Consider the following 25,748-nt stretch of genomic DNA (forward strand, 5'->3'; position numbering starts at 1 on the left):
TCAGAAAGAGAAGACACCTCTTTCTGGGTCCCGGTTTGTCTGTGGTCTCTTAAAACAGAGGGGCTTTAAGGGGCGTGGCCTAATAATAATGGTGATAACAGCGGCTAGTATTTAGTGGGCATTTGCTATGATGTGTCAAGTGCTCCTTTACATACAGCATCTTGTTTAAATTGCAGATCTCTTGTCCTAGGAGCTAGAAATAGTACTGTCCTGGGAAAACAAGCAAGGTGGCCCCTAGAGTTGTACAGACCTTGGTTCGAGTCCCAGCTTCACCATTTACCAGCAGCTCTGTGACTTAGATTAGGTATATCAGCTAGAAATGCATTCAGCCATAAAAATGAGAAAACCCACCCAGCAGTGGCTTAAACAAGTAGGTGGTTACTTTTCTGACATTATGAGTTCTGGATTCATACAGTGTCATGAGGGACCCCATCCCTTATCTTCCTATCTGTACTGTCTTTGGCATGTGGCTTTCATCCTCACGGTTCCAAGGTGGCTGCTGCATTGTGAGATCTCATCCTGACTGATCCAGGCAGGAAGAAGGGTCAGGGGACAAGTCCTACATCAGAAAAGCAAAACTTATTTTGAAACTCTCAGCCTATGTCTCACTGGCCAGACTTTGTCATGTGACCACCTAGCTCCAAGGGACTCTGTGGGAGAAGTCGTAGCTGGCACATTACCATCCCTAAGGAAATCAGGGTTCTATTAGAAAGGGAGACAGGGGAATGTTTGATGGGTAAGCAGCCATCGGTGTCTGTATCAGCAAGTCACTTAATCTCTTTGAAGCTCAGTTATTCCTCAGTGATAATTCCTCCCTCTTCTAGTTAGGCTCTTTCAGTTTAAAGGAGCTACGCCCTACTTGCCTCAGAGGATGGGTGCTCCTCGTGAAGATCCCCCAGGGACAAGGGCAAACTCAGCACGGGCCCCAGCAACACACAGTCCATTCACCATGGGTTTCTGTACTTCCCTGCAGGCTGGTTGGCTCCTCATTGTTCAGGACATACCAGGAGCTCTGGGAACCCGCTGTCCTCTGTCGCTTTAGAATTGGGCGTCTGTGGCTCCCTGCCCTAGGGAGGCCTCCAGGCGTAGGAAGCTGGTCCCTTTGCCCACTTTCTCTTGCTTCCTCTCCTCTCTCTACTGTCTCACCCCAGCTGCTGTCTCTGTGACCACTGCTGCATCTCACATCCAGACCCCCCAAAAGAGACAGCGTCTAGGGTCGGTGAGTCACTACTCAGTGAAGAACATCACAGTCAGGCAGCCTTACGCCAGGCTGCACAGGAGTGACCATTGTCCTTTAGCCACAGGACGCATTGCGGCTTCTTTCCTCAAAGAGAGCTGTGGCCGTGGCAAGTGCTGGTGGATCCCAGGACCCCGTCTCGGAGAGTCCCAGGTGCCTAGTTTCGTACCACTCCAGGGGTCACCATTCATCATGAAACCCGTGCAGGCCGCGCTCCAGGAAACACCATTCCCCTGAGGTTGAGAGCAGGTCCCAGGTAGGCCCCGCTCGTTGTTGCAGACTATTTCAGATGGTGGCGGACTTCTTGTTTTCTGGCCGTTAGAGAACCAACCAGCAGCCTGGACCACTGCTAACTAACACGAGGGCTCGGTGGAAAGTGTGAGTTCTATGAAAAAATGAAGACTTGGGAAACGGCAGCCAATTTGATTGCTGACTTTCCTGAGGAGGACCTTGTCATTCAACGAGGAAGCTGCTGGTAGCTACCTCCTTCTCCATCTCAAGCTGCTGAGAGGTGAAGGAAGGGCAGCTGTTAGGATAAATGAGGGAATGTGTATGCACATACTTTGAAATGGTGACTCACTGGAGAGGCCTCCTTGTTGTTATCACAGCTGCTGCAAAACAGCTTTGAGCCCTGAGGTATAAGGCTGCCTTTGGAGGTAGGGGCAGGAGTGGGGGGAGTTGTTTGGATGTGAGAGCTTGCATTTGTGGGGGAAGGGGACATGAGGATTGATGAATAAGGCCTCTCCGTTTCCTCAATAGGGGTTTTAGGTAATTTGTGTAATTCTTGATACAGAGAGAGAGAGAGAGAAACAACACATATCTGGGCCCTTAGGGTCAACAAGAGCCAGGCAAAGAGGGCCTTGTTATCGTGAGAGACATCACAAGGCTGTCCAGGCGAGCAGTCAGCAAAGGCTGTGTCATGCTTCCACCAGGCTCCCGTCAGTTTGGGCTGCGTGTTGGCTTCATCATACACCAAGCACAAGCTCGGAGCCTCGGGACAGAAGCCCAGTAGCCTCTCTTCTCTCGTCCACCCTGCACTTGTACTCTTCCCCAGGGAAGCTACGACAGGTCAGGGTGCCACCACTGCTGGGGCAGAGTTCCTGCCAAGTCCACACGCAGTTGCTTCTGGCTGGCGCCAGGTCCCCAAGCCAGCCTTGTACCGCCACTGCGTCTGCTGGGTAACTGGTTGACTCAGACAGCCCGTGCATGGGCCATCACAGAAAAACTGGTGGCTCTACCTCCTTCACAAGATCCCTGCGACCCACTCCCGTAAGCATCAGGACTTCCCTTTTAGCCTGTGTGGAGCTGGAGGACTGCGTAGTAAATCTCCTTAACGTGAAGAATTCCGTAGAATAAAGTCAGCTCCAAGGCTGGCTGCCTAGCAGACCGCCAGCAGAACAAGCTCTTCACTGACACTTTGAACTGGATTCTGTGGCATTTGCCTCTTTAGCAGAGAAAAAAAGCCAGATTGCTGAGCAGAGCCAAGCTAGTTATGGTTCTTTTTTGGGTTGTTTGGCACTAATTTCTTTTGGGAGAGGGTCCTTCCTTGGCCCCCTTTTGTGCACGCAAGAGGAGCGATGCCTCTCTATCCAGCTTCAGAGGAAAGGACCCATCCCAGTGGGTGGGAGACCCAGGGCACGAATCTCGCCCAAGCTGAGAAAGGACCTCGCAGTGTGAAGAACTGTGCAGAGAGAGAACTGGCTCCAGGGGTGACTCACTAAAACAGAATGGGAGCGTGGGGAGCCCATTAGGGGCAAGAGGTCCCTTCCAACCCCCTGGCCAGAGCACTGCTCCGCCAAGCTCCCAAGAATCAGCACCTGCGGATACCAGACTCTGAGACGAGGCACCGGGAGTGTCACAGCTCCCTTGTCTTGGAGCTCAGCCTGCAGCTCTCCACTCAGCCTTTTATTCCATGGAGAAAACATGTCTCCTGCCATGAGTCTCTGTCCTTCCCACATGTCCCGGACACATTTCCCTGCTGCTGAATCATGCAGACCTGGCTCAAAACTCTACCACTTCCTTGTCCACATTCTCTGATCTGGGAAAGTAGTTTTTCTGCCCAACCTCACATCTTAACTGTGGTTTTACAGCAGCCTCCTCATGAGGCTTCCTGCCTCTAGGTTTCATCATCATCATCCCCTACCTCTTTCCAGCAGAACTTGCCAAAACACGATGTAGTCTATTCACTGCTCTGTTCTGAAGTTTTCAGTGTCTCACCTCTGCCTCCAAGAGACAGAAGAAGGTGGGAGAAGCTTCCTTTGCGGTTTCGTACCCACCTGCCTCTCTTTGTTCTGCCTGCAGCTTCAAACACGGGGACTCAGGAAGCGTTTAGAGACAGAATGAAGGAATGTAAAAATTGAGAAGCCAAACAAGAGTTCTCTGGTGTTTTTAATGTTGCATTTGTAGAGCTATCATGCTAATATCTGCATGAGATTAGTCATTGATAGTCTTTTCATGGTTTTCTTGAGAAAAGACTGTCATCCAAAGAATTCAGAAGCCTGTCTTGCTTTATATAGGGGGTAAGGTTTATAGGATTTATAAGGCAATTGAGAGTCAAATAAGATTTCGATCTTCCGTTTTTAATTTGTAGAGCAGAGAATGCCTACAAAAAGGATCTCAGTCATTTGCCCTTTTTTTTAGCCAGCCAGTTCCCCCGTCAACTTTAAAAATGCTTGGAAGAGCATGTGATTTCTAAAATATCCTGGAGGATTTTTCCAGGCCTGGGCAACTCTTGGGTCAATGCACAGTTGCTATTTCTGTATGTAAGTAGAATGGGAGAGTGCTCTGCCAGTTCACCAAAGGCCAGGGCTGGTTGGGAACTGGGAGGTTGGCTGGAAGGACTTTCTTGTGCCACAGCTGAGGTCCACAGCAGAACCACATACGTGTTCTCCTCCCCAGTCTGTGTGTGCGTGGGTGTACCTGCTGCAAAATGTTTTATTCTGACCTGGTAGACCTCTCCTGTCGAAGGTGTAACATACAGGTATGAGCAAAGTTGGCATTTTGGGTGTAGCTCCGGGGAGTTATACCAGTAAAGGGTAGTGTTGGGATATACAGACCATGAGAATAAACGATTTCCAGGTGATTTGAAGGCCTGTTATTTTTCAAGATTTGAGTCATGCTTATGGGAAGAGGAATCCTCAGGTCAAATGGAGCGTGGAGGAGTGTGGACTGGCCCCCAGGGACTGAGTTTCCAGTCCAGCTATGCAGCTCATCTTCTGAGATTCTGGGCCAGGCCTTTTCCCCAGAGGTATAGTACCTTTCAGGGTAGGGGGCCGGGTTAGTTTGTTCTTAGGCTGGATGCTTTCTGTTTGCCCCTCCAGATCCACTCTCCACCCTTCCCCATCCTCGCTGTGCTCTAGAAGCTGACCAGTAGGGACTACGTGAATGGGCTGGGCTCCCTTTCGTCCTGGCCTTCTCTTGTCATCTTGGCACAATAGGAACGTGTCGGGATTTGGGAGGGAAGGAGAGCAAGGACCAAATACTGAATCTCCGGGCTCCTCCCTGTGGCATCAGCAGGTCCGGGCTCCTGGCAGGCAACCCTCTCCCCAGGGCAGTCTGCCTCGGGTTCCAGTAGCCTCTCCTCCTTCACCCCTTTGGTCCTAGGGGCGTAAACGTGGCACTGCTACCAGACCCAGAACACTGCGCCATGCTTCCCCTACCGCCTCCCCACCCCTCTGTAAATGGTCCCTTTATTAAACGCTCCTCAAATCACCCAGTTTGAGAGTGCCATCTGTTTCTTGCCAGAACGGCGGATACAGTTTCTAAGATCCTTTCCAGCTCCAAAAAAAGATGCCTGCAAGTAGGGGAGGAGCTGGTCCTTCGGGGCTCCCATCTTTCACGAGTGCCTCCATGCATGGTTCACCAGGATCATGGGAGGGATGGAGGGAGGGACTGGGAGAAATACGATCTCTAGAGCGGAGTCACTAGGACAAGAATCACGGGTGTCTTGGTTGGCATAGAATGTTCGAGCCCCGATTTCTAAAGAGTACACAGGTGTGCCGTCTCACCGTGGTGGAGGGGAGGGAGCAAGGGATGATCCCCCACCCGCTGAGGCTGGATTGTCATTCTCACCCCTTTCTGCCTCTCTGACTTGACCTCGAGTAAATCACCCTCTGAGCATTAACTTTTCCCCTCCTAACCCGCAGCTGACGACACCTACCCTGACCCACACATTCTCTTTATGAGGTGCAAAGGAAGGAGTCTGTGTGAAGCCACGTGGTTGAACATAAAGTTCAGCACTGAAGAGAGTCGCAGTCAGTAAACAGCTTTGACTGTGGTAGGGGTCACAGGCGGGGCACGGAGCCCAGTGGGGACATTACTCCTGCCTCTGTCCCGGCTAAAAACCTGCTTCCTTTGTCTCTCTCCTGCTGCGTGCACTTGCTGAGACATACATGGCTCCCAGAGTGTCAATTTCAGGATCAAAGCTTGACCTCAGAGATCCTAGATTACAGAATCGTGTCATCAAACAGCCGTGCAGCCTTCTGACATCTCTGGAATTCGGGTCCTCGCCTTGATGGTCTTAGGTGGTCACGTATGGCCCTTCTCAAAGCAGCTGCTTCAAAATAGGTCTAGGAGAGGATGAGGGAATTAAGAGTATAATTTTTTTTTATGTCAACTTTTGTTTTATTTTATCACAGAGACTTGACGTACAGGGAAAATGCGTTCTTGAAAGTTGTGTCTCTCAAGTACAACTTTCTCTTTAAAAAAAAATAAAGGGACTTTAAAAACTTTAATCATACTCACTTGACACTGTCGATGCTATGCATACAGTCCACACGCAGCACGTGTGCAGGGCAAGTGGGAGAGTTGAGGAAAGAGGCAAGGGAGAGGGAGGGAGTGACAGGCGGGGAGAGTACACAGCACTAAATGCCCTGGTGGACACATACATACGTCATTGTATTTATCACAAGGCACTTAAGAACTGTGCTCATAGCAATGTGAGTGAATCTTAAGAATATAGTGCTTAGTGGGAAAAATAAGAATGAGATGCACAAACTAGTATTTCCAGAAGTTAAAAAATAGGCGCCCAGGAAAACCCTTTGCCCATTTTGCGAGCACTCTTGCAAGCATAGATACACCTCAAGCACATTAGAAAGTTTGCCTGTGGGGTGAGGGGCATGGAAGCGGCCTAAAGGTATAAAAGGAAATAAAAGCATACAAACAAGGCTTTTGTCCAGACAGTGCGAATCATGTGCTAAGAACTCTTACATATGGTGAATGCGACCCTGTGCTCCTGAGATGCAAAACAAACGAACAAAGTCCTCAGCTTTTCTTTTTCTTTTCGGTTTTAAAAGAAACCTAAAAGAGCTTTTACCTTAAGTTTGCGGTCGTCTTCCCCGGTAGCCCTCAGTGTAGCCCCTAAACCGCAAGTGGTTAATGAAACAAAAGTAACTTTTGTCGAGTAAGAATACAAACACAGCAGAAAACCACATGAAAGAGGGGATGCTGCCAGCCGCCCTTGGTAGTGCCCACCAAGTGAGCCAGTGGCGGTCACAGCAGGCAAGAGTATTCCAAACGTGGTTCTCTTTTGTTAAAAAACAAACAAACAAAATGCCTAATGGAAAGTAGAAGAGATGGCAAATGCATGCAAACCTATCAGAAGAACCTGCATAAAATATTTTGAACAATAGACCCTCTTTTCTCTTTTTGGTGTATTTCTTTTTAATCTCTTGTCATGGGTAAATTTTTTTGTGAAAGTGATATCACAGGTTTGCATAATCACATTTTGCATAAATTACATTGTTACAACCTTACCCCAGTCATTCTTTCCTTAATGTTGCATTTAACAGTATTTTTCCATCTTGGTACATAGGCTGTCACAGTCATTTTTAATGACTGAGTAATACTCTATTGACTAAATATACCCATACTTATTAGAAATGACATTTAGGCTGCTTTCCACTCATCCCCCGCTTATAAGTCATGCAGAAGAGAAATCATCCATGCTGCATATAACTTCTTCATATTTTAAATTAATCCCTTAGGATGGACTCAGGAAATGGAATTACTGGGTGAAGGAGTGTACAAAAGCTTCTATAACTCTTGGTACAAATTACTAAATTGCTTTCCGAAAGGATAGTAGCAATTTATACTTCTAGCAGTAGTATGTTCTTATGCCAACATTGCGTTCTATAAATTCTTAATTGCCAATTTAATAGCTAACATACATTGTTTTTATTTTTGCATTTTTGGATTAATAGGAGGTTGAATTTTTTTCTAAATTTTTTAGAGATTAGCATTTCTGTTTATAGTACTAATCGGGGGTGGTCTGGTGTTTTTCTTTTTAGTTTGTATGCAGCCTTTACCCAATGTTGGTATTTAGTCTTTGTCATAATTCTGTAACTATTTTGTTTGTTTTTTTAAAGTTTTTCGAAATTTTGCATAAAGTATTTTTCTCTAAAGAAACCAATACTGATTCATTGGTGGTTTTTGTTTTTGAATTCTTTTTTTTTTCTTTTTTTTTTTTTTTTTTTTTTTTTGCTGTCTAATAAAAATCAAGATACCCTGTTGGTTAAATTTGAGAAAGAAATGTTACAGCATGGCATGATGGAAAATGCATCAAATTGAGGGCTTTGAAGGTAGACAAAGCCAGGTTCCAACCCCTGCCCGTTCCATCCTGTCTGAACAGATCAGTCAAGCTCTCTGAGCCCCACTGCCTTCATTTATGCCATGGAAATCATTACCCACCTTCCAGGTATGGGACTGGGATTGTGAACAAACACTGGCAGGTGCCCAGTAAACGCGGATCCTTTTTTCCACTCTGTATCCTGGGGCGTAGCGGGCTGCCCCGGTGGCTGAATGACCTGTTAGGAGGAACAAGCCTCAGTGCTCACCCAGGGCTGCCTGTGGCACGCCCAGCACTCCCCTGGGGCTGGCTGCTTCCTTCCAGGCAGGAGGCCCAGGAACACGGCAGTGGCTGTGCTTCTTGCCAGTCGCTCCCGACAGTGGAGTTGTTGTTCTGGCGTATTTGGTAACCAGCTTCCTGTTTTTCCTGGTGTGGTGTCTTTTCAGCAGCAGGAGGGAGAGAAATAGTCCTGGGTGGGTCACTTCAGTTGTCTTAACTCATCCTGCAGCAAGAAAGTCAGGCCCTTTCCACTAATGACTCTGAACACGATGACGGGGCTGTGTGACCTTGAGCAGGGCCATGACACGGAGTCCCACGAGTGGGGAGGGAATGAAAGTAGGGACCGCAAGTCACCATTGCTTGGAATTCAGGAGTGTGGTGCCCTCAAGGTAATGCTAATGGATTTTAAACATATGCTGATTAAACATTAAACTTTTATTTCCCACAAAGTGAATGCATCACACATTGCCATTCTCTTCACATTCTGGGAAGAATGCTTAACTTAAGAGCGGTGGAGCCAGACTGCTGGATGGCAGCTCTGCCACTTAGTTAGCTCTCTGACTATGGGCAGGTAAAAACCTCTCTACGCTTCAGTTTCCCCATCCGTAAAATGAGAGAATAATAGTAACTACCTGTTAGGGTTGTTGTGAGGATTAAATGAGGTGATCTGAGTAAAGTACTAACAGAATCCTAGGCCACACAGTAACCATACAATATAGCATAAGATCCAAAGATTTTACTTTGTAAACTCCCTTTGAATCTATGATTCCCAGAGGCTGGACTACATTTTCATCAGAGATCTGGAAATTCGATTTAAAGATAATTTGCTGAAATAGCTCAGTTCATTACAAGTAGATAATATTTATGAAGACTATGCGTTGAGAGTATAGTACATATGTTCCTAAAAATTAGTTGTAAACTATAATAAATGTTTTATTTTTATTGGCTTTGATTCTTAAAACTCAGAGCTAGATTCTCATGAAGAAAGTTCACTTGATGCTGAAATAGACGTCCTTTGTGCCAGAGAAAACCACAGAGGCCGAAATGCTCCATTCCACAGGGTGGGGGCCAGGGGCCAATGTGAGAGGTGTGAGCTCATCACATGTGAATGTGGGCCCTGATGTCTGGGGGAGGTGAGCCTGTGGGTCACAGCTCTTCAAGGTTCAGTGGGTCCAAGGTCGAGGCTCCTGCCTGTGTGCAAATTCCCAACCTCTGCCCTGCCGTATGTACACAGGGCTTTGTTAGATGACGATGTTGTCCCATATCTTTCAAGGATGCTAGGATAGATGCAGAGCTTACAGTGAGCATGTGGGTAATTTAAATCACTTAATGCCCTTGCTTCTTTCAAAAACAGTTTATCATAGAAGACTGACTTGGTTTATCGCTGGACTCAGGAAATCAAAGCGAAGGGTGAGCCCTAGATGTGATTGTGGTGGCGGCTGCAGTCACTTTTCCTCAGCGTGCTTTACAAGGTGACGGATACTGAGAGTGTAGTACTCTTTGGGTTTTACAGATTGGGGGCGATCACACGCTTTTGGTGACAATTTGCTGCGCAAACTGTGTGATGACTTCCATTTTGTGACTCAGCGAGAACGGGGATTGAATTCAGGGAGGGGCCAGCACGATCTGGGACCCTCAAGGGCAGTAGAGCTGTGTAGCTAGAACAGAGAAGGCTGAGGGATGGAGGAACGGTGAAGTCGTCTTCGTCTGGGGTGCACATCAACTATTTGACATTAATTCCACTAAACATCCAACAAGAGAAACCTTTGACAAATAACAGGGAGAAAATAATGTTGGAGAAAAATGTTTCTTAAATGTTTTAATGGATTTCCAAGCAAGTTTCAGAGTCTCTTACTGGGAACGGTGAGAGGAGGAGGAGCAGCGAGAATCAGGAAGCTGTCCAAACACCCCGGTGACAGGTGTCACTCTCCCTACAGAGAGAGGGAAGAACAGGATTCTGTTGTGCTCACAAGTCAAAAACGGTCATTAGGAAAGCCACTTCCATTAATTACCGCATTCATCTGTGACTTTGAAAGCACCTTGGTTTGTGGTATCTTAGGGGTGGCAGGGGGACTTAACGCACTCCCCCACTGTGGGGTAACCAGGAGTCATATGACGGTCCCAGCAGGGGAGAACAGAGTGCTGTAGCGCCCCCTGGAGGAGCCCTGGCCACCCCTCCCTTCCAGGCAAATGTTTCAGGCCTCAGGTGTAAGTTCTGGAATAGAGCTTTGTAATACCCAGCCTCTGGTTGGTGTTGAAATAGTTCCCTTTATAGGCTGTTTTGTATCAGGAGTTTCTTGGTAACGTAGACCCTCAGTAAATCAACTGGGTTTTAGTCAGGTTGCAGGATACCCAGGCTCAAGTTGACCACACAAGGCAGAGGGGGCCCCATATGCGTAGGATGGAAAGAGAAAAGACGTTAGCTGAGGCCAGGTGTGCATGTGCATGGGGAGTGGAGGGGCGACAAGGGTGGTATTGGGGCCACGGAGAGAGCCCAGCCTTCGATAATAATGGAAGGCAGCAACATATTAGGAATCCAGTTATTTCAAAACAAGTGTGACACTCTAAACAAGGATATGTGAAAGCCTGGTAAATTAGTAACTTCCCCATTCCACAAATATTTATTGAACATTAACCACACATTAGGCACTGTGATAAACCCTCACAGGTCTGGTTTATTATTTCTGTTATCCTGTCTTCACTATTACCGTAGTCCCAACATCCAGCCCCAGTATATTTTCAGTAATGGCTTTCGCTTTTTAATACTTACTGTGTGCTAGACCCTGTCCTAAGTGCTTTACAAGCATTATTCAATTTAATCTTCACAATAACTGTCCTTTCACAGATAAGAATAACTCAGGCTCAGAGAGCCGAAATAGTTTGATTGGAAACTTGATAGACATGTAAATGAAAAATAGTATTTTAAAACCAAGGTCTACCTGATTCATACACTACCTTGTGGTGGATGCCTCCTAAATGAGAAACAGTGCAAAACTCAGCAGTCTGTACCCTTTATACTCAGACTGTCTGCAATATTTTATACTAAAATCTGTAGGTGGCAGGACACAGGGCATAAACCCCTGCTTTTCCTTTTCCCCAGAAAGCAGAGGGGGAATGGTTTCTTGGAAGATTATCTTGCTTTCAGGTAGAAGTGAGAATTGGGGAGACCCTGCAAACTGCAAATGCTTATTATTCTGATTATTTTTATTTCAAATCAGAATTTTGTAACCTAGTCCAGATTATAGATGTTGTTGATGAAGAAACTGAAGTCCAGATAGGAGAAGAGCCTTACCGAAGACTGGTCCAGAATTGGAAATCAGTAAATACAGAGCATAAGCCTGCTGCTCCAGAAATCTAACAACACTGGTCTCTCTGTGTATGAACATATATTCGCCTGAGACTGTTGCCAGGCTTTCTATTTCATTACATTGGTTTGTTTGTTTGTTTGTTTGTTTGTTTGTTTTTTGCCAAAAGTAGCACTCTCTATTGCTCTGTAAGTTTCAGTATCCAGTGGAGCAAGTCTGTTATTAGCCCTTTGCATTTCCACGTGAAACTTAGAATCAGCTTATCTGTTAACAGTTTCCACAAAATGAGCAAACAAAAGCTCCTATGGTTTTCATTGAAATTGCATGGACTCTCTAGACCAGTTTGGGGAGAACTGACATCTTTACAAATTTGAATCTTCAAAACCATGAACATGGTATGTTCTTCCATTTTTTATGGACTTGAAAATTTTCTCCAAATAATAGGTTGGAATTTTCTGCATACTGATCTGATGTTGCATATCTTTCTATTTATTCCCAGATAATTCATATTTGGATATTAGCATGAATTGTAACAATTTTTTTTATTTCTAAGTATTTATTCTTGGTGTCTAGAAATACAAGAGATTTTTCCAGACTGATCTCATATTTCCCAACTAATTATCGATTCTAGAAATTTGTACAAAGATTCTTTTGGATTTTCTATGCACAAAATCAAAATATCTATAAGTGAGTTTTTTTCCCCCTTATGCCTCTTTTTTCCAGTACGATGTTTAATAGAGGTGGTGATTCAGGCATCCTTGTCTTGTCCTTGATATCAGCAGGAAGCTATCAACATTTCATCATTAGGTATAATGAGTACTATAGATATTTATAAATCATTTATCAAATACGGGAAGTCCCTATCTAGTCCTAGTTTGCAAGGAGTTTTATCATAAATGGATATTGAATTTCATCAAATTATTTTTCTGAATCTATTGATATGATTTTCCCCTTTATTTTGATACTGCGTTGAGTTGCATTCCTGCATTAAACCCACTTGCTTGTGATGTATTATAGTATCACTTTTATATATTGCTAGATTCATTCTCCTCTTTTCTTCAGGATTTTTATGTCCGTGCTCATGAGAAGGATTGCCTATAATTTTGCTCTTTGTAATGTCTTTGACATGGCTTGGTTAGTCTCATAAAATGAATTGGGAAGTACCATCTCTTTTGTTCTCCAGAAGAAGTTATGTAAGATTGGTGTTAATTGGTGGTTTCTTTTTGTTTTTTAAACATTTGGATATTTTCTTTCAATACTTTGACAATATTCCAGTGTATTTTGGCTTCCAATATTTTCATTAAGAAATTATCTGTTAATTCTACTGTTACTTTTTTATAATAGTCTGTCTTTTTCCCTTCTGGCTGCTTGGAAGATTTTCACCTTATCTTTGGTGCACGGCAGTTTACTATGATGGGTCTAGGTATAGTTTTCTTTTTTATTTATCCTGTGTGGGGTTCATCCATTTAAGATTTTGGGTCTGTGTTTGATGTCTTTTTTCCGTTTTGAAAAATTCTTGGCTGTTATTTCTTCTGCTCAATTCTCAATCTCTTCTCCTGTGACTCTAATTGCGTATTAGTCCTTTCTATTGCATCCCCTAGACCTCTTTCCCTCTGATCTTTTTTTTTTTTTAAGTTTACTTTATTCTGTTAATTACCACTATTTCTTTTTATTAAACCTGGACAAAAGAAGTGGTTTGCTTGCTTGCTTGCTTGTAAATTAAAATGCCAGTGGAGAGGAACAAAATTAAGTTGCAACAAACACAGTATTGTTACGAGCTGGTCTTGGCTAGAGGGCGTGGTAGAATTTTAGCTGAGATGTAAAGGAGGTTTGAGAAGATACAGAGAAATTCCCTCATCTTTATTTTCTATCTTTAAGTCTCTCTGAGTTTCAAACTAGGTGTTTTCTTTGGACCCATCATTTAGTTCACTGATTTTCTCTTCAAACTGCATTTAAGCTGTTGTTAAACTCACCTATCGAATTCTTAATTTCAGTTATTTTATTTTCGTTTCAGGATTTCTGTGTGTTCTTTTTGTTTTGCTTTGTTTCTAGTATTCTGAGAAACTTTCCAGTTTTATCTTTTATCTCTTGAACATAGTTTTTTTTTTTTAATTCGATGTCTGATCACACCTTTATTTTTAGCCCTTGCGAGTCTGTTTCTATTGCCCTTTGTTTTACTTGAGTTCCATTCATATCGTGTTATATCTTCACATACTTGTTTCCTTTTGATTGAGTGTAAGACATCTTAGGTGAAAACTTAACTTGAGGCCTTGGGCGATTTCATCTTCCTTCAGGGAGAATTTATATTTGGTTCTGGCAGGCCCTGGAGTGCCAGCAATCTGTTATCACTGTCACCCAGTTCCAGGGATTGAAGTGCTTCTGTACCTGTGAGAACCAGTTGCTTGAGGTTCACCTTTACTCTGAGGGTGTAGCACTTGAGAAATGGGACTCCAGCTTTGGTTTCCCCAGCTCCACAAACCTTCCCAAGTGCTACTCAACCTTTCAGCCTCTTAGCCAGCTCTTCCACAAGTGACAGGCATCTTCAGAGGAAGAGTGTCCCCACATGCCAGGCTTGCCTCTTCGGAGTCCTCTCTTCTCCTGAATCTTGGCTTTGTTATTCTTCATTGCCTGCTAACACTCCGTAACTTCAAGCAGAATTTTGAAAATATTTTTCCAGCTTTTCTCATTGTTCTCAGCAGACGGGATACTCTGAATGACCTAGCCTATCGTTATTTCACTGGTTTTTAAATGTGGTACTTTTATTCACATGGCGCTTGCCGTGGATTAAATTGTGTGCTACAAAAAGACATGTTGAAGTCCTAACTCCCAGTGCCTCAGAATGGGACTTTATTTGGAAATAGGGCCATTGCGGTTGTAATTAGTTAAGATAAGGTCATACTGGAGAAGAGTGGTCCCTTAACCCATTGTGACTTCTGTCCTCATAAGAAGAGGGGAAGAGACACAGAGACAGAGGCACACAGAGAGAAGATGGCCGTGTGATGATGGAGGCAGAGATGGGAGTGTTGCGTCTACAAGCCAAGGAAAGCCAAGGATTGTCAGCAAACTCCAGAAGATAAAGAGGCAAAGGATTCTCTCTACAGGTTTCAGAGGATACATGGCCCTGCCGATACCTTGGTTTCAGACTTCTAGCCTTCAGAACTGTGAGACAATAAATTTCTGTTGTTTTAAGCCAGCCAACTCATGGTACTTTGATATGGCAGCCCTAGGAAACTAAGACAGTGCTTTATAGTACCCAAAATACTTTCCCATAAACCACCTTGTTTGCTCTACACAACTATCCTACAGGAATGCAGAACAGGCGGTGCTAGATGAGATCAGAGTTAGAGAAACTGAGGCCCAGAGAGGAGGCATCAACATTTTGGGTGCCACAAGTCACAGGCAAAGTTTGGGTGTACCTAACTAAGTATCCTGCTCCTTTCTACCCCACTGACATGCCATAATTCTTGTCCAACTTCATCGCATCTTTCTAGTGTCCTAGGCAACACAGGTTCCCAGTGCCCCTGTACTGATCCCCAGGACAGAATGTTTACTTGACTGGGCAATGCGTACGTTCATTTGTTCAGCAGACACTTATTGAGCACCAAGACCCTGTGCCTGGGTGAAGAGGGCAGGGGCACAGCAAAGGGAAGGACACAGGCAAGAGGGATAGAACAGGGACTCAGTCCCTTTCCTCAGGAGCTCACAATCCAATGCCAGAGAAGATAGATGTTCATAGTTAACCTCCCGGAGCTTTCGAGATAGACCTTAGAAGAGTATGAATAATAGTACTCGTTTAAAGTAAATTTTCTACTCTATTTTATATACAAATGAAATGTAAGAAAGTATTTGTATACGTTTATATTTATGGCACATCTTGTACTCTAAAGTGTTAGACACTTTCATTGTAATTATTTAGAAAATTAACTGCTGATAAATTGTCCTAAATTGTATCCCAATATAGATGAATAAACTTAGACTTTATTAGGTTGATGTCATCGAATTAGATATGTAGCCTTACAGCAAATGCCAGACCACAGTGTACCTGATATAGTTTTATTAGTAAATGTTTCTATTTAGTACACAGTGTTACTCAGTCATCAAATTTTTACTTAGAACTTTCAAAGGAGTATAAAGAAAGTGTCTTGTGTTAAAAGGCAGTTCTCGTACTCAGCCAGAGACGAACTGTAAGTGATGACACCTTCATTTTTCCATTTGTTCAACCTTCATTTGCGTGTCCAGGCAGTGGGCGTATAGTGTTGAATAAGACATGAATGAGCAAAGTATAAAATTCAGTGCCTTTGTGTTTAACAGCAGAAATTTGAGAAAAGAGCTAGATGAGCCAAGCGCCCAAAGGCAGAGTAGGAATTAGGAAAGAGACGTGTGGGTTGGAGTTTTTAGGAAAGAATTTCAAAAAGTGTCATGGACCAGGGCCTTAAAAGGTAAGAAAAGGGCTAGAAGAAGACCTGGGGGAAGCACTAAGTGAAGAGAGGGAGCAGAAATAGAGGCAGGGGGAGGGAGGAAACGGAAGCATGTAGAGGGATGCTCCAGAAGTGACATATGCCGGATATACTCAGTTGCATGCATACTTGCTGCATTGAAAGGGAGAACAGAGCTCGGGGCCTAGAGATCTAAGTTAGTCACTATCTGCCTTTAACCAACTCTCACATTATGCAGGTCACTTCATTTCTCTGTGCCTTTATTAAGAAACTCAAAAGTCCGCCTGGCATTAGGGCATTGCTCAAAGTCTAATTTTTTAGAACCCCTTCCACCCTGCCCACCCTGCCCCCATTGCTTGCCTCATCTAGCCAAGGCCATTGCCAGCTTTGGAAGTCCCTGCGCCTGCTCAGGCTAGCTGGGGTCCTTGAGGCCCCTTGTGCCATGTGCTTGGTCTTTCCTAACTCCATGCACCTGTTCCCAGATTGGCTCACTGCCTTCAGGGACACATGTGGACTATTTCCCAAGCCTTCTTGCATCTAATGTATTTCTGGGAGCCCTCTAACCGATAAACGTGGCCTACCTGTCCCTAGGAATGTCATCTGGTTCTCACATTTCTAGAGAACTATAATTTCATTCTGTCCTTCCAATCAATCACATTCCGTTTTCATATCACTCAGTTCTCTTAATAGTTCTCCCATCACATGTTTACTTGATCTAATATGATCACAAACTGGATAGACCAAAACTTATAGTGCTTTATGGTGACACTAAGAAATTGCATTCTTTCATTGTGGTAGAGTTGTTTTTGTTTGTCTTTTGGCATCGGATACATACGGTCTTAAATAAAAGACGGTGCCTGGAATGTGGAAACAATTTGAGTCATTCACCCAGCAGACATTAAGAATTATATGTGATCTGGGCCCTCTGCTATTAGCTTGGTCATAATCTTGAAGAAAACACTGTTCCCTGCCCTCAAGGACCTCCCACTCCAGAAGGAGAAGTAGGCCCCCCTATAATATGATAAGAGTAGAACACTAAGGGACATTGTGGGAGTAGCAAGAATATTTTTTATTGTAATAGGTGTGGACGAAAAAGGGGCCATGTCCTAAACCTGACCAGCTCAGAGGAGGCCTACATGGTGGCCCTTACAAACCCAGAGACCAAAAATAACCACAAAGAATGGCCTAAACATAAAAGTTGCTAGCTGAAAGTGGGTCATGGCGGGTTCACATCTTGGGCCTGCAACTTTCTTGACAAAGGTCAGTCTTTACCTTAAGTGAGCCTGTCTATTGTCTTTGTGCTTCTGAGATAACATACCCTTGGAATGTGGGAGTCATCCCTCTTCCCCAGACCCCTTAGGGCACAGCCCACTGCACCAAAGCACAGACCACAGAAGCCCTCGTGGTTACCTGGTTCCCCACATACCATCCCTATGCTGTGTTAATTATTAACCATCCTTTGCTCACGTGTGTAAAAGAAGCACGTGTCTCTGTCTCTGTCTCTGTCTCTGTCTCTCTCTCTCTCTCTCTCCCTCTCCCTCTCCCTCTCCCTCTCCCTCTCCCTCTCCCTCTATCTCTCACTTTTTTATCCAACCCCAGAGATTTCCTGCTTTGCTTTCTCCCGCCCCCTTACCCTGTCACCAGTGGATTTTATGCAACTCTCCTTATGTCTCCTCCTTTGATTTTAATGTATGAAATAAGCTACAAAACTGCCATTCTCTGGAGCATTTTCTTAATTCACTGAGATCTTGCTTCCCGGCAGCTGTCGTCAATTTGGCTCAAATAAACTCATTAAAAATTCTCTACAGGTTTGGACGTTTCTTACGTTGACATACAATTTTTGCGTCAACAGGAATATTTATTATTTAAAAGATGATACAAAATGTAAAGAATAGATCATGTGTGATATCAGGGGCTCTGAAATCCCTCTTTGGCTGATTGGATCAGATACAGGTCTTGCTACGTCCCATCCCATCCCTGTCCCCCCAAACAAGCGTGTGCGCGCACGCGCACACACACACACACACACACACACACACACACACACACACACACACACAGAAATTCCTCTCAGCTTTTAGTGTTTTATATTAGGTGTCCTTGTACACATTACTTTTTAAGAATGGATACCCGTTCTATTTTAAAGTTTGAAATCTGGACTTTTCTATAGAAGACACTTCACTCTGGCCTCCGTGACTTGGGAAGGTACACTTAGGGGTCTCGTGAGCAGAGGACCCTTGTCGTTTTCAGAGGGGCTGCTCCAAGACAGGACCCCTCACCTTCGGACATTGGGAACAGTGTCCACACAGAATGTAAAGCTTTTCCAGTCTCTGGGGAACCAGGATTGGAATTTTGCCTCAAGTCGATAATTAACATGACAAGAAAGATTCTCTGAATATATTTTCACCTCCATCTTTATTTTAAAAGTGAAGCCGTGAGGTGAAAAGCTGGATAGGAACTAGGTGGGGCAGGTATTGAGGGCAGGTTCCAGGAGGGGTTGTTGAATGGCAGTAGGTATTTTCTAATTCAAAACCAGGTCCTGGAGAGGTTGAGGAGTTGGTGGGAGGCTGCACTTTCGAGAGCTGGAGAGTTAATTAACAGACAGGAGCCTGTAGCTGAGGAAGGGTGAGCAGCGACCGCTTGGGAGAGGAGCGACAGCTCTCTTTCCTCAGGATAATGGGTTCTCCATCCACATCTGCCCCCGGGTCCTTCCTGGGTGTCAGGAGCTGTGCTTGGCTGGGCCCTGGGGGAGACAGGAGGAATTTGGGGTTACAGCACCTTCATCTCGGTGGTAAGCCAAGTGGAGACGCCCACAGGATAGTTGCAGAGGAGAGCTGGCAAAAGCAGTCGGGGGGCAGAGGATGGGGAGTTCTGGAAGCCGTGAGGGTGATTCCTCCTCGCGGTCTCTGTTTGGAGCTAAATGACACTCATTTAGTCTCCCACAGTTCCGGAAGTTAGAAGTCAATTCCCACTCACTGGGTTAAAGTCAAGGTGATGCCTGGGCCAGTTCCTTCCAGAGGCTCTAGGGGAGAATTTGTTGTCTTACCTTGACTGGCTTCCAGAGGCCCCTGCATTCTTTAGCTTGTGGCCTCTTCCTCACGTCACTCCAACCTCTTGTTCCGTCTCCTGCTTCCTACTTCGGCACCCTTTTTAAGAACCCTAGTGATCACATGTAGGGCCCGCCTGGGTAATCCAGGATAATCTCCCCATCTCTGGATCCCTCATTTAATCAAATCGGCAAGTTCCCTTTGCTGTAGAGGTAACAGTCACATGTTCGAGAGATCAATATGTGGCTGTCCTTGGGCTGTGGGAGTGGAGCATCATTCAACTTTTCATGGGACAGAAGGGATTTAGCTCAGTCGTGAGGACCAGTTTCTGGATGAAAGATGCGAATTCATGATCTCTGCTTGAGGTCTTTGAGGATGTGCCACAGCACCCTGTCATGGGGCCTGAACTGGCCTAGCTGCCAGAATAGAGATTCTCAGACCTTCCTCCCAGCAGATGGAACGTTCCTGGGCATGCACCAGCTTTTGGTGAAACTGAGCACTGTGGGGGCCGGGCCACTGTCTCCAGAGTCGTCATGTCTGGTGCTGGAAGCAGGGCCATGAGCTGCTGGAACTGCTTAAAAAGGAAGCAGACTTCTCCTCCTTCGAGTTGGCCCCGCTGGTGGTTCTGCAGCTTCGCTCCCCCTCAGATCAGTTGTGTTTCCCCAGGCTGTGGAACATCTGCCCTGATGGGGGGCCTGGCAGAAGGTGTGTGGGAGTCCCCAGCTCTTCTTCAGTCAGGTCTGCGGATGGCGAAGGGCCAGGCACTACTGGCATTTCCAACCGGGAAATGTCCTCCTACAGAGTGGTATTTTCCCAAAGCGACCTTTGGCGGGGCGGGGGGGCGGGGGGGGGTCACGTCTGGTTTAGATAGCCCATCTGCTCACCCGTGCCCTGCAATGCTTTCAGTGACTAGGCGGTTTAACGTGGTACCTCGCTCTCGCTGTGTGGAATGGGGCAAATGTTTTGGTCTGATTAGCTCGCTTAGGTTTAAGGGGACCTAATAATGCAGCCCAGTTTTGATCTCTTCCGTGCCACCACCCGCCGTGGGCCCAGCTGCCCTCTGCACTTCCTCAGCCCTGTGGGCCTGGCTCCAGCCCATCCTGCGTCCTCTCCACCACCAGGGGTTTGAGTCGGCGAGCCAGAGCTCCCGTGACGGGAGGAACAGAGGGACAGCCCTCCTCTGCCCGTGCCCCGGACAGCTGTCCTAGTGCTTTCCTATTTTTCCTTTCTCTCAACAGCTTCTGGAGGTGGCCAGCACAGGCCTGTTGTTGTGTTTTTTTTCCCCCAAAAATAATGATTGGCTAAATACCTTGCATGAGGAAGAAGATGTCAGGGACCGGATGCCGTTTGGAATTCCTTCCGCTGCTCCCATCTGGGGCGGGGCGCCTCCGGCTGCGCTTGGCTGACCGGCACGTCAGTGGGCCCCTTGGTGCTGTCCCTCCCACAGTCAGGACAGAGAACCAGAGGGCGTGAGGGCCCAGTGCCTGCACTGCGGGAATGTGTGACGCGTGTCATGGTCAGTACCCCCAAGTTTGGAGACTGCGTCATAGGTAGTTGGGTCTGTATCTCTCCCCCCAGCAGTTTGGAGTGTTTCCCAAGGACAGAAACATTTCCTTATTTAACTCTTTTTAATCTCTCAGTGCCTAGTCAGCGCCTGGCACATAGGTGTGAGAAGCAATCCTGATCCCTGTCACCCCCAGTTTCCCCCCCCGCACCCACACACACATACACATACACACAATGTATGCAGCTTTTGTGCTGATGTAGAACTGTCAAGACTTTTTTTGGGGGGTCCATGAAGCCTCACCTCTGTGCTAGGAGGCCACACTTTCTGTAAGAAAATTGTCATTACAACTCCTGGTCATGCAGAGACGTCCTGTTTCTTCTCTTTGTGTCTTATTATCATAGGCCTTGTCTCTGCCAAATTCAGGTGTGCTTGAGGACTTTCTCCCAGGTCTTGGGGAGTGCGGACTTCTGCTTGGGGGAGGAGAGGTAGCTGGGCACAGCCCCATGGAATACTTGTGGCGAGGAGCCTGCGGGCAGTCACATCTAGCAGCCCTTATAAGTTACTTTCCTGAGTTTGATTCTTGAATGCTGTCCTCAGACTGAAGGCTTGCAGTACTGTGGAGCACGAAGGCCAGAGTCTGTCCCCAGACTGAGCCCGAGTGCTCTGGGGCCAGGGCAGCACTGACCAGTTGGAGTCCCAAAGTGAAAGGACAGGCATTGGGCCAGGAACTTCAGCAGCTGCATCCCACAGGGAGATTCTCCCTCCTCTACTCAGGGCAGAGGATCAGGGTGTTGTTTTATTAAAGGAACTAGCAAGCTTCCTTACATTTGGTGCCAGAAAAATCCTAAATAGATTGCTACTCTTTTTTTTTTTCTTGCAAACATGGCTCTTTTGAGTTAATGGGTTAAATCAGCCCTTATGAGCTAGCATGAGCACCTTATCACTCTTTATCACATGGTATTTCTGGGAAATAGTATCCCAGATGCCAAACAAGTGATTGGCAAGTGAGGCTTGTGAATACAGCTTGCTCACCAGCTGGACGGGGCCTTGCACCTCCTGGCCTGAAGCACTGAAGCGTGTGTTTCTGTGTAAGGGGTTTCTTCAAGGCTGCCCCTCCAGCTCAACGCTGGTTCAGAGCCCATGGGCCTGGCAGACCTATGCCAGCTTGTGGGTATTTGACAAGCCAGGGCAGTGTTTCCATCATGGACAGTAAGGGGTGAGTTCACAAAGCATCCTTGACTTCCCCGTGCTACCTTATCTCATGTAACATTACAACAATCCCATCCAAACAGGGAGGGCTTCCAAGGGGCTGTAAGCAGGCAAGGGGCCTAACCACACCTGCATTTTGAAGAGATCACTCTGAAAGAGGGGGTGAGGAGAGATCTGTCATCAGTCAGACTGTTACAAAGGTCTCCGGAAGAGAGGGGTGGTGGCGTGGGCCAGGATGATGGCTGAGCAGATGGAGGGAAGAGCCTGGGCCTGGTAGCTGATCGACTGTGGGGGATACAGGAAGAAAGGCTGAAGGTGGTGTCCGCATTTCCAGTGTTCTTGAAGCAACATGGAAATAGTCAAATGGAGGAAGGATTCCGGAGGTCTTCTTTTGGGAAACCCTGCAAATGCTCTGAAGACTTCTAGAGGACTGGCACCCCAACTGGTAGTTCAAGAGTGTTCTTAAAATATCGGATCTTGGCAGAGTGGAACTCTGTGTAGGAAGAATCACACGGTACTTCTTATTCCATGTTCAGTCCCCAAAGTGTGGTATTTATTTTGAAATATGTGGTTTATGCATTTTTATCTAGAGAGGTTTCTTTGTTAATATTTTTCCAATTATAAGGGTATTTTATACCCTAGAAAATTCCTGGTTAAGGAACAAATAACCAAACACATTTTTTTAAAATAAAGTCATGCCCTTATGGGAATTCTAATTGTACAGTTAAAAACTACAGGCTGTCGACAGTGACATTTTAATGTGCACATATCCATCTAAATTATTAAACTGTTAGCTAGTTGACACAAACAAGTTTTTCTTGCTTTCCTCTTGTATTTTAATGAAACAACACACTCACAGACCAATACAAAATCGAAAAAGTGTTAAATCACTCATTTAGGCTCTCAGAAAACTACGGTAGTGTGAAGGAAGCAACACAAATGTGATGTAATGAAATTTTCAAAATTAATCTGAAAACAGCTGTCCATATGCATTAGAGCCGACGCCTGTTTTAATCAGAATGAGGTAAGCATTCACTTGTAGTTTACCCTTCTTGTTAAAACAAAACAGGGAAGTTTCTATATTCGAAAACTGGGAATAAGAACAACAGGCCTTTTGCCATGTAGCATTCATACGAGTCCAAGGCGAGGTTTTTCCTCGTCCGAAAATTCTTGAGCTAAGAATCCAGAGTTCATTATGATTCATACTCATGCTGTTTCCATGATTTGTGCCCTAAAGAGAGAAAGAGTACTGTGTGTCCTGTTTATATGATGAAAATAAATTTCCCTCGGCCTGCCGTGTGTTCTTTTGTCCCTTGTGGTTGCTGTCCCACAACTGGAAGTCTTGTTTATCCATGCGATAAAGGAATTCGAAAGGGTTATGAAGTCCACAGTTGATGTTCAAGAGACTGAAAAACAGTGCTGAGAGACCCAGTGCCGGCAGCACTGACTTTTCCTCGGAGACTCCCTTCTCTGGTCGGTGCCCGTCTTTCCAGCAAGGGATCCAGAGAGGGCACTCTGACGAATTATCCTGGGGGGCGACATGTAAAGCATCCTGTGGCTCATGTTGCTCTTCCTGCCGCCACAACTGCAAAATGACGACAAAAGTAAATATTTGGGGCCAGGTTTATTTTGGTGAGACAAGTTCCAGTCTGGTTTCTAAAATTAGGAATTCTGCGGGCTGCTCGTGGTTTGAGGCATCCTGCCAGAGAACTTTGTCTCCGGGATGTACAGTTCTCTTATTTGTTGTTGCTTGCTTGGAAATCATCTGTGTTTGTCCATCTATGTAGACCCACTGCCGAGGTGGGAAGGCTCTACCCAGCTGATTTTGAGAGGTTCCAGCCCCTGCCCTCACCAGCGTGACCCATGCATAGATGAGGGTCTAAGACAGAGCCTGCTGTCTGTCCTTCATACGTTGCTGGACAGACCTTCCAGGAACGCAGCTCTCATCCTCTCCCTGACCCTCCTCAAATCATTCACTGACATCCCCACACGTGCACACTGCCTTCAGGCGAAGGTCCCTCCCTGCTGTGGTCTCACCGGTGGGACATCCTCTGCCACCAGGCAAATTGGCCTCCTTGTTGCCCCTCAAACACTGGCTGCTTGCTTGCCTTTGTAACTTCTCATTGCTCCTGTTAAATGTCCCTCCATATCACCTCTGTCCATCCTTCCAGGCTCAGCTGCAGCCCCGCTCCCCTGGGAGACAGCCCTGCCCAAGGGAAGCCATTGGCCAACCACGGTGGAGGGTTGCCTGTATCATGCATCGCTGTCTCTGTCCCCCAGTGCAGACGCTGTGCGTGCTCAGGAAACATTGCATTCAGCCCTCCTCTAGTGTGAGGTTCCCCACTCCTGGAAGCTGCCCTTGTCCTGTAAAAAGCTGCCTTTCCAGCACTGGTGCCTGGGCTTGTCTTTCTCCTCCCCACCCAGAGTCCTTCAGCTCTTTGCAGAATGTGTAGCAAGGGCTGCCTATATCCTACATGGGGGGCTGTGCTGGTGGGCGCAGGGCCTATATTCCCAGGGCCTGCCTTCTTCTGCCCTCTTGGTTAGAATAGGAATAAGTAGGGCTGGTAACCCGGGCCCGACAGCGGGCCTCCCCTCCCCCATCCTTGGTTTAATGTTCTGCTGTTTCTGTCTTGAAATTCTTTTTGAACAAAGGTCCCTGCGTTTTCATTTTGCATTGGGTCCTGCACAGTATGTATCTCTTCAGTCCTGGAAACAGGGCAGGTGCTGACAGACAGGTAAGGGTAGCTCTGGAGACATTACAGAAGGAATGCTGGGTGAGATGTGTGGAGGCCAGTGGAGAAGTGGAAAAGATACCTCAGTCGTGCACTTCCTTCCTGAGAGGGTTGATAGTTCTACTAAGCCTGGAATGTACCTCATGAGGTGGCTTCACGGGACCTGAGTCAGGCCCTAAGTAGCCTCATTTAATTTCTGTCAGAAGCCTGCCGTTTTTATGGCACTGTTCCAACAACTTTCCCATCTCAATCAGAGGAAAAGCTAAGTCCTTCCAATGGCCCGCAAGCCCTATCTGACCTTGCTCTTCACCACTGACCTCCTCTCCTACCATCCCCTCAGCCACACTGGTCTACGTTCTGTTCCTGAGCAAGCTCAGAAAGTCCCCCACCTGAGGGCATTTGCACCTGCTGTGCTCTAAGCCCAGAGCGCTCCTCCCCCAGAAGGCTCACCCTCACCTCCGTCAGGCCTTTGCCCAGATGTCACTTTCTTAGTGGTCTTCCCCAAATACCCTATTTAAACACATACACATCACTGTTTGGCCTCTTTCCTGATTTACTTCGATTCACAAAACTTATCACTGGCATACTCTCTATTTTACGTGTTTATCAATTGTCTGTCTCTTCCCACTGGAATGTAAGCTCGAGGGCAGGGTCTTTTGTAAGTTTTGTTCACTGCTCTATTCTTCAGCACCTAGAACACGACCTGACACATAGCAGGCACTAAATAAACATATGCTGGATGAATTCACCGCCCTTTGGGAGTTGACAGTCCTGCTACTTGAAACCAGAAGGACGACCAGTGGTGGCTGGGGAGAGGTCTATGAGGCCATGGGAAAGTCACAGAGGAGACGGTTGGCTGGCCGACAAAAGGAAATTAAAAGGTATCACACAAGTAAATGGGGATAAAATTAAAAGAGCCAAAATGAGCAGAGCAGCAGGAGATAGGAAGAGACCTTCATCAAAGCCACACTGAGGATCTGAGAGGAACAGCTACGGTGGATAAGATCATAGGTTTTCAGCTCACACAATAAACATTATTATTGGGGTGGCTCCATAGTGCAGTGGTTAACACGTCTGCTTTACATACAGAAGGTCCTGGGTTCGCGCCCCAGGTGGAGCCACAGACCATACCCTGGGGGCGCCAGGTGCACGCCCCAATCGTGTGGGAGGAGACACCCCAACTTCAGAGATCCAGTTCTTAAGGGGAGATGGCAATATCCATAGGTCAGGGGTGGAAGTGAGCAGGGGAGGGAATTAAAGAGGGAGGAAAAAAAAAAAGGAAACTTACTTTTTTCATTCCTGCCCCCACCATAGACCCCATATCAGTGCTAGCAAAGAAATTATTAAAGAATTTTTGTTCTGCTTTATTAATAGAGACATACGTATTCAACATTGTAAATAAGAAACAGCCACTGATTGTCACCAGCCACA

General features: G+C 46.1%; 1 protein-coding gene and 1 long non-coding RNA gene across 9 annotated transcripts in view; one reads left to right on the forward strand and one right to left on the reverse strand.

Annotated features, from left to right (window-relative positions):
• Window positions 1–25,748, forward strand: part of CTDSPL (CTD small phosphatase like) — a 118,999-nt gene that overhangs the window by 40,328 nt on the left and 52,923 nt on the right. The window contains exon 1 of one of the 8 annotated variants that reach the window (XM_023537234.1): window positions 23,132–23,189. The exons of the other annotated variants lie outside the window; for them this stretch is intronic. Coding sequence (XP_023393002.1) covers window positions 23,147–23,189 — 43 coding nt within the window. The 5' untranslated portion in view covers window positions 23,132–23,146. Of the gene's footprint in view, window positions 1–23,131; window positions 23,190–25,748 lie in introns of those variants that run through there. 8 annotated transcript variants of the gene reach the window in all.
• Window positions 3,608–21,135, reverse strand: LOC105295279. Its single transcript, XR_896145.2, has 3 exons — window positions 20,179–21,135; window positions 7,925–10,012; window positions 3,608–5,805 (listed from the first exon to the last, which is right to left on the reverse strand). It is a non-coding gene; the product is annotated as an uncharacterized LOC105295279 (long non-coding RNA).

Source organism: Pteropus vampyrus, unplaced genomic scaffold (assembly GCF_000151845.1).
Source record: "Pteropus vampyrus isolate Shadow unplaced genomic scaffold, Pvam_2.0 Scaffold1, whole genome shotgun sequence".
NCBI lineage: Eukaryota > Metazoa > Chordata > Mammalia > Chiroptera > Pteropodidae > Pteropus > Pteropus vampyrus.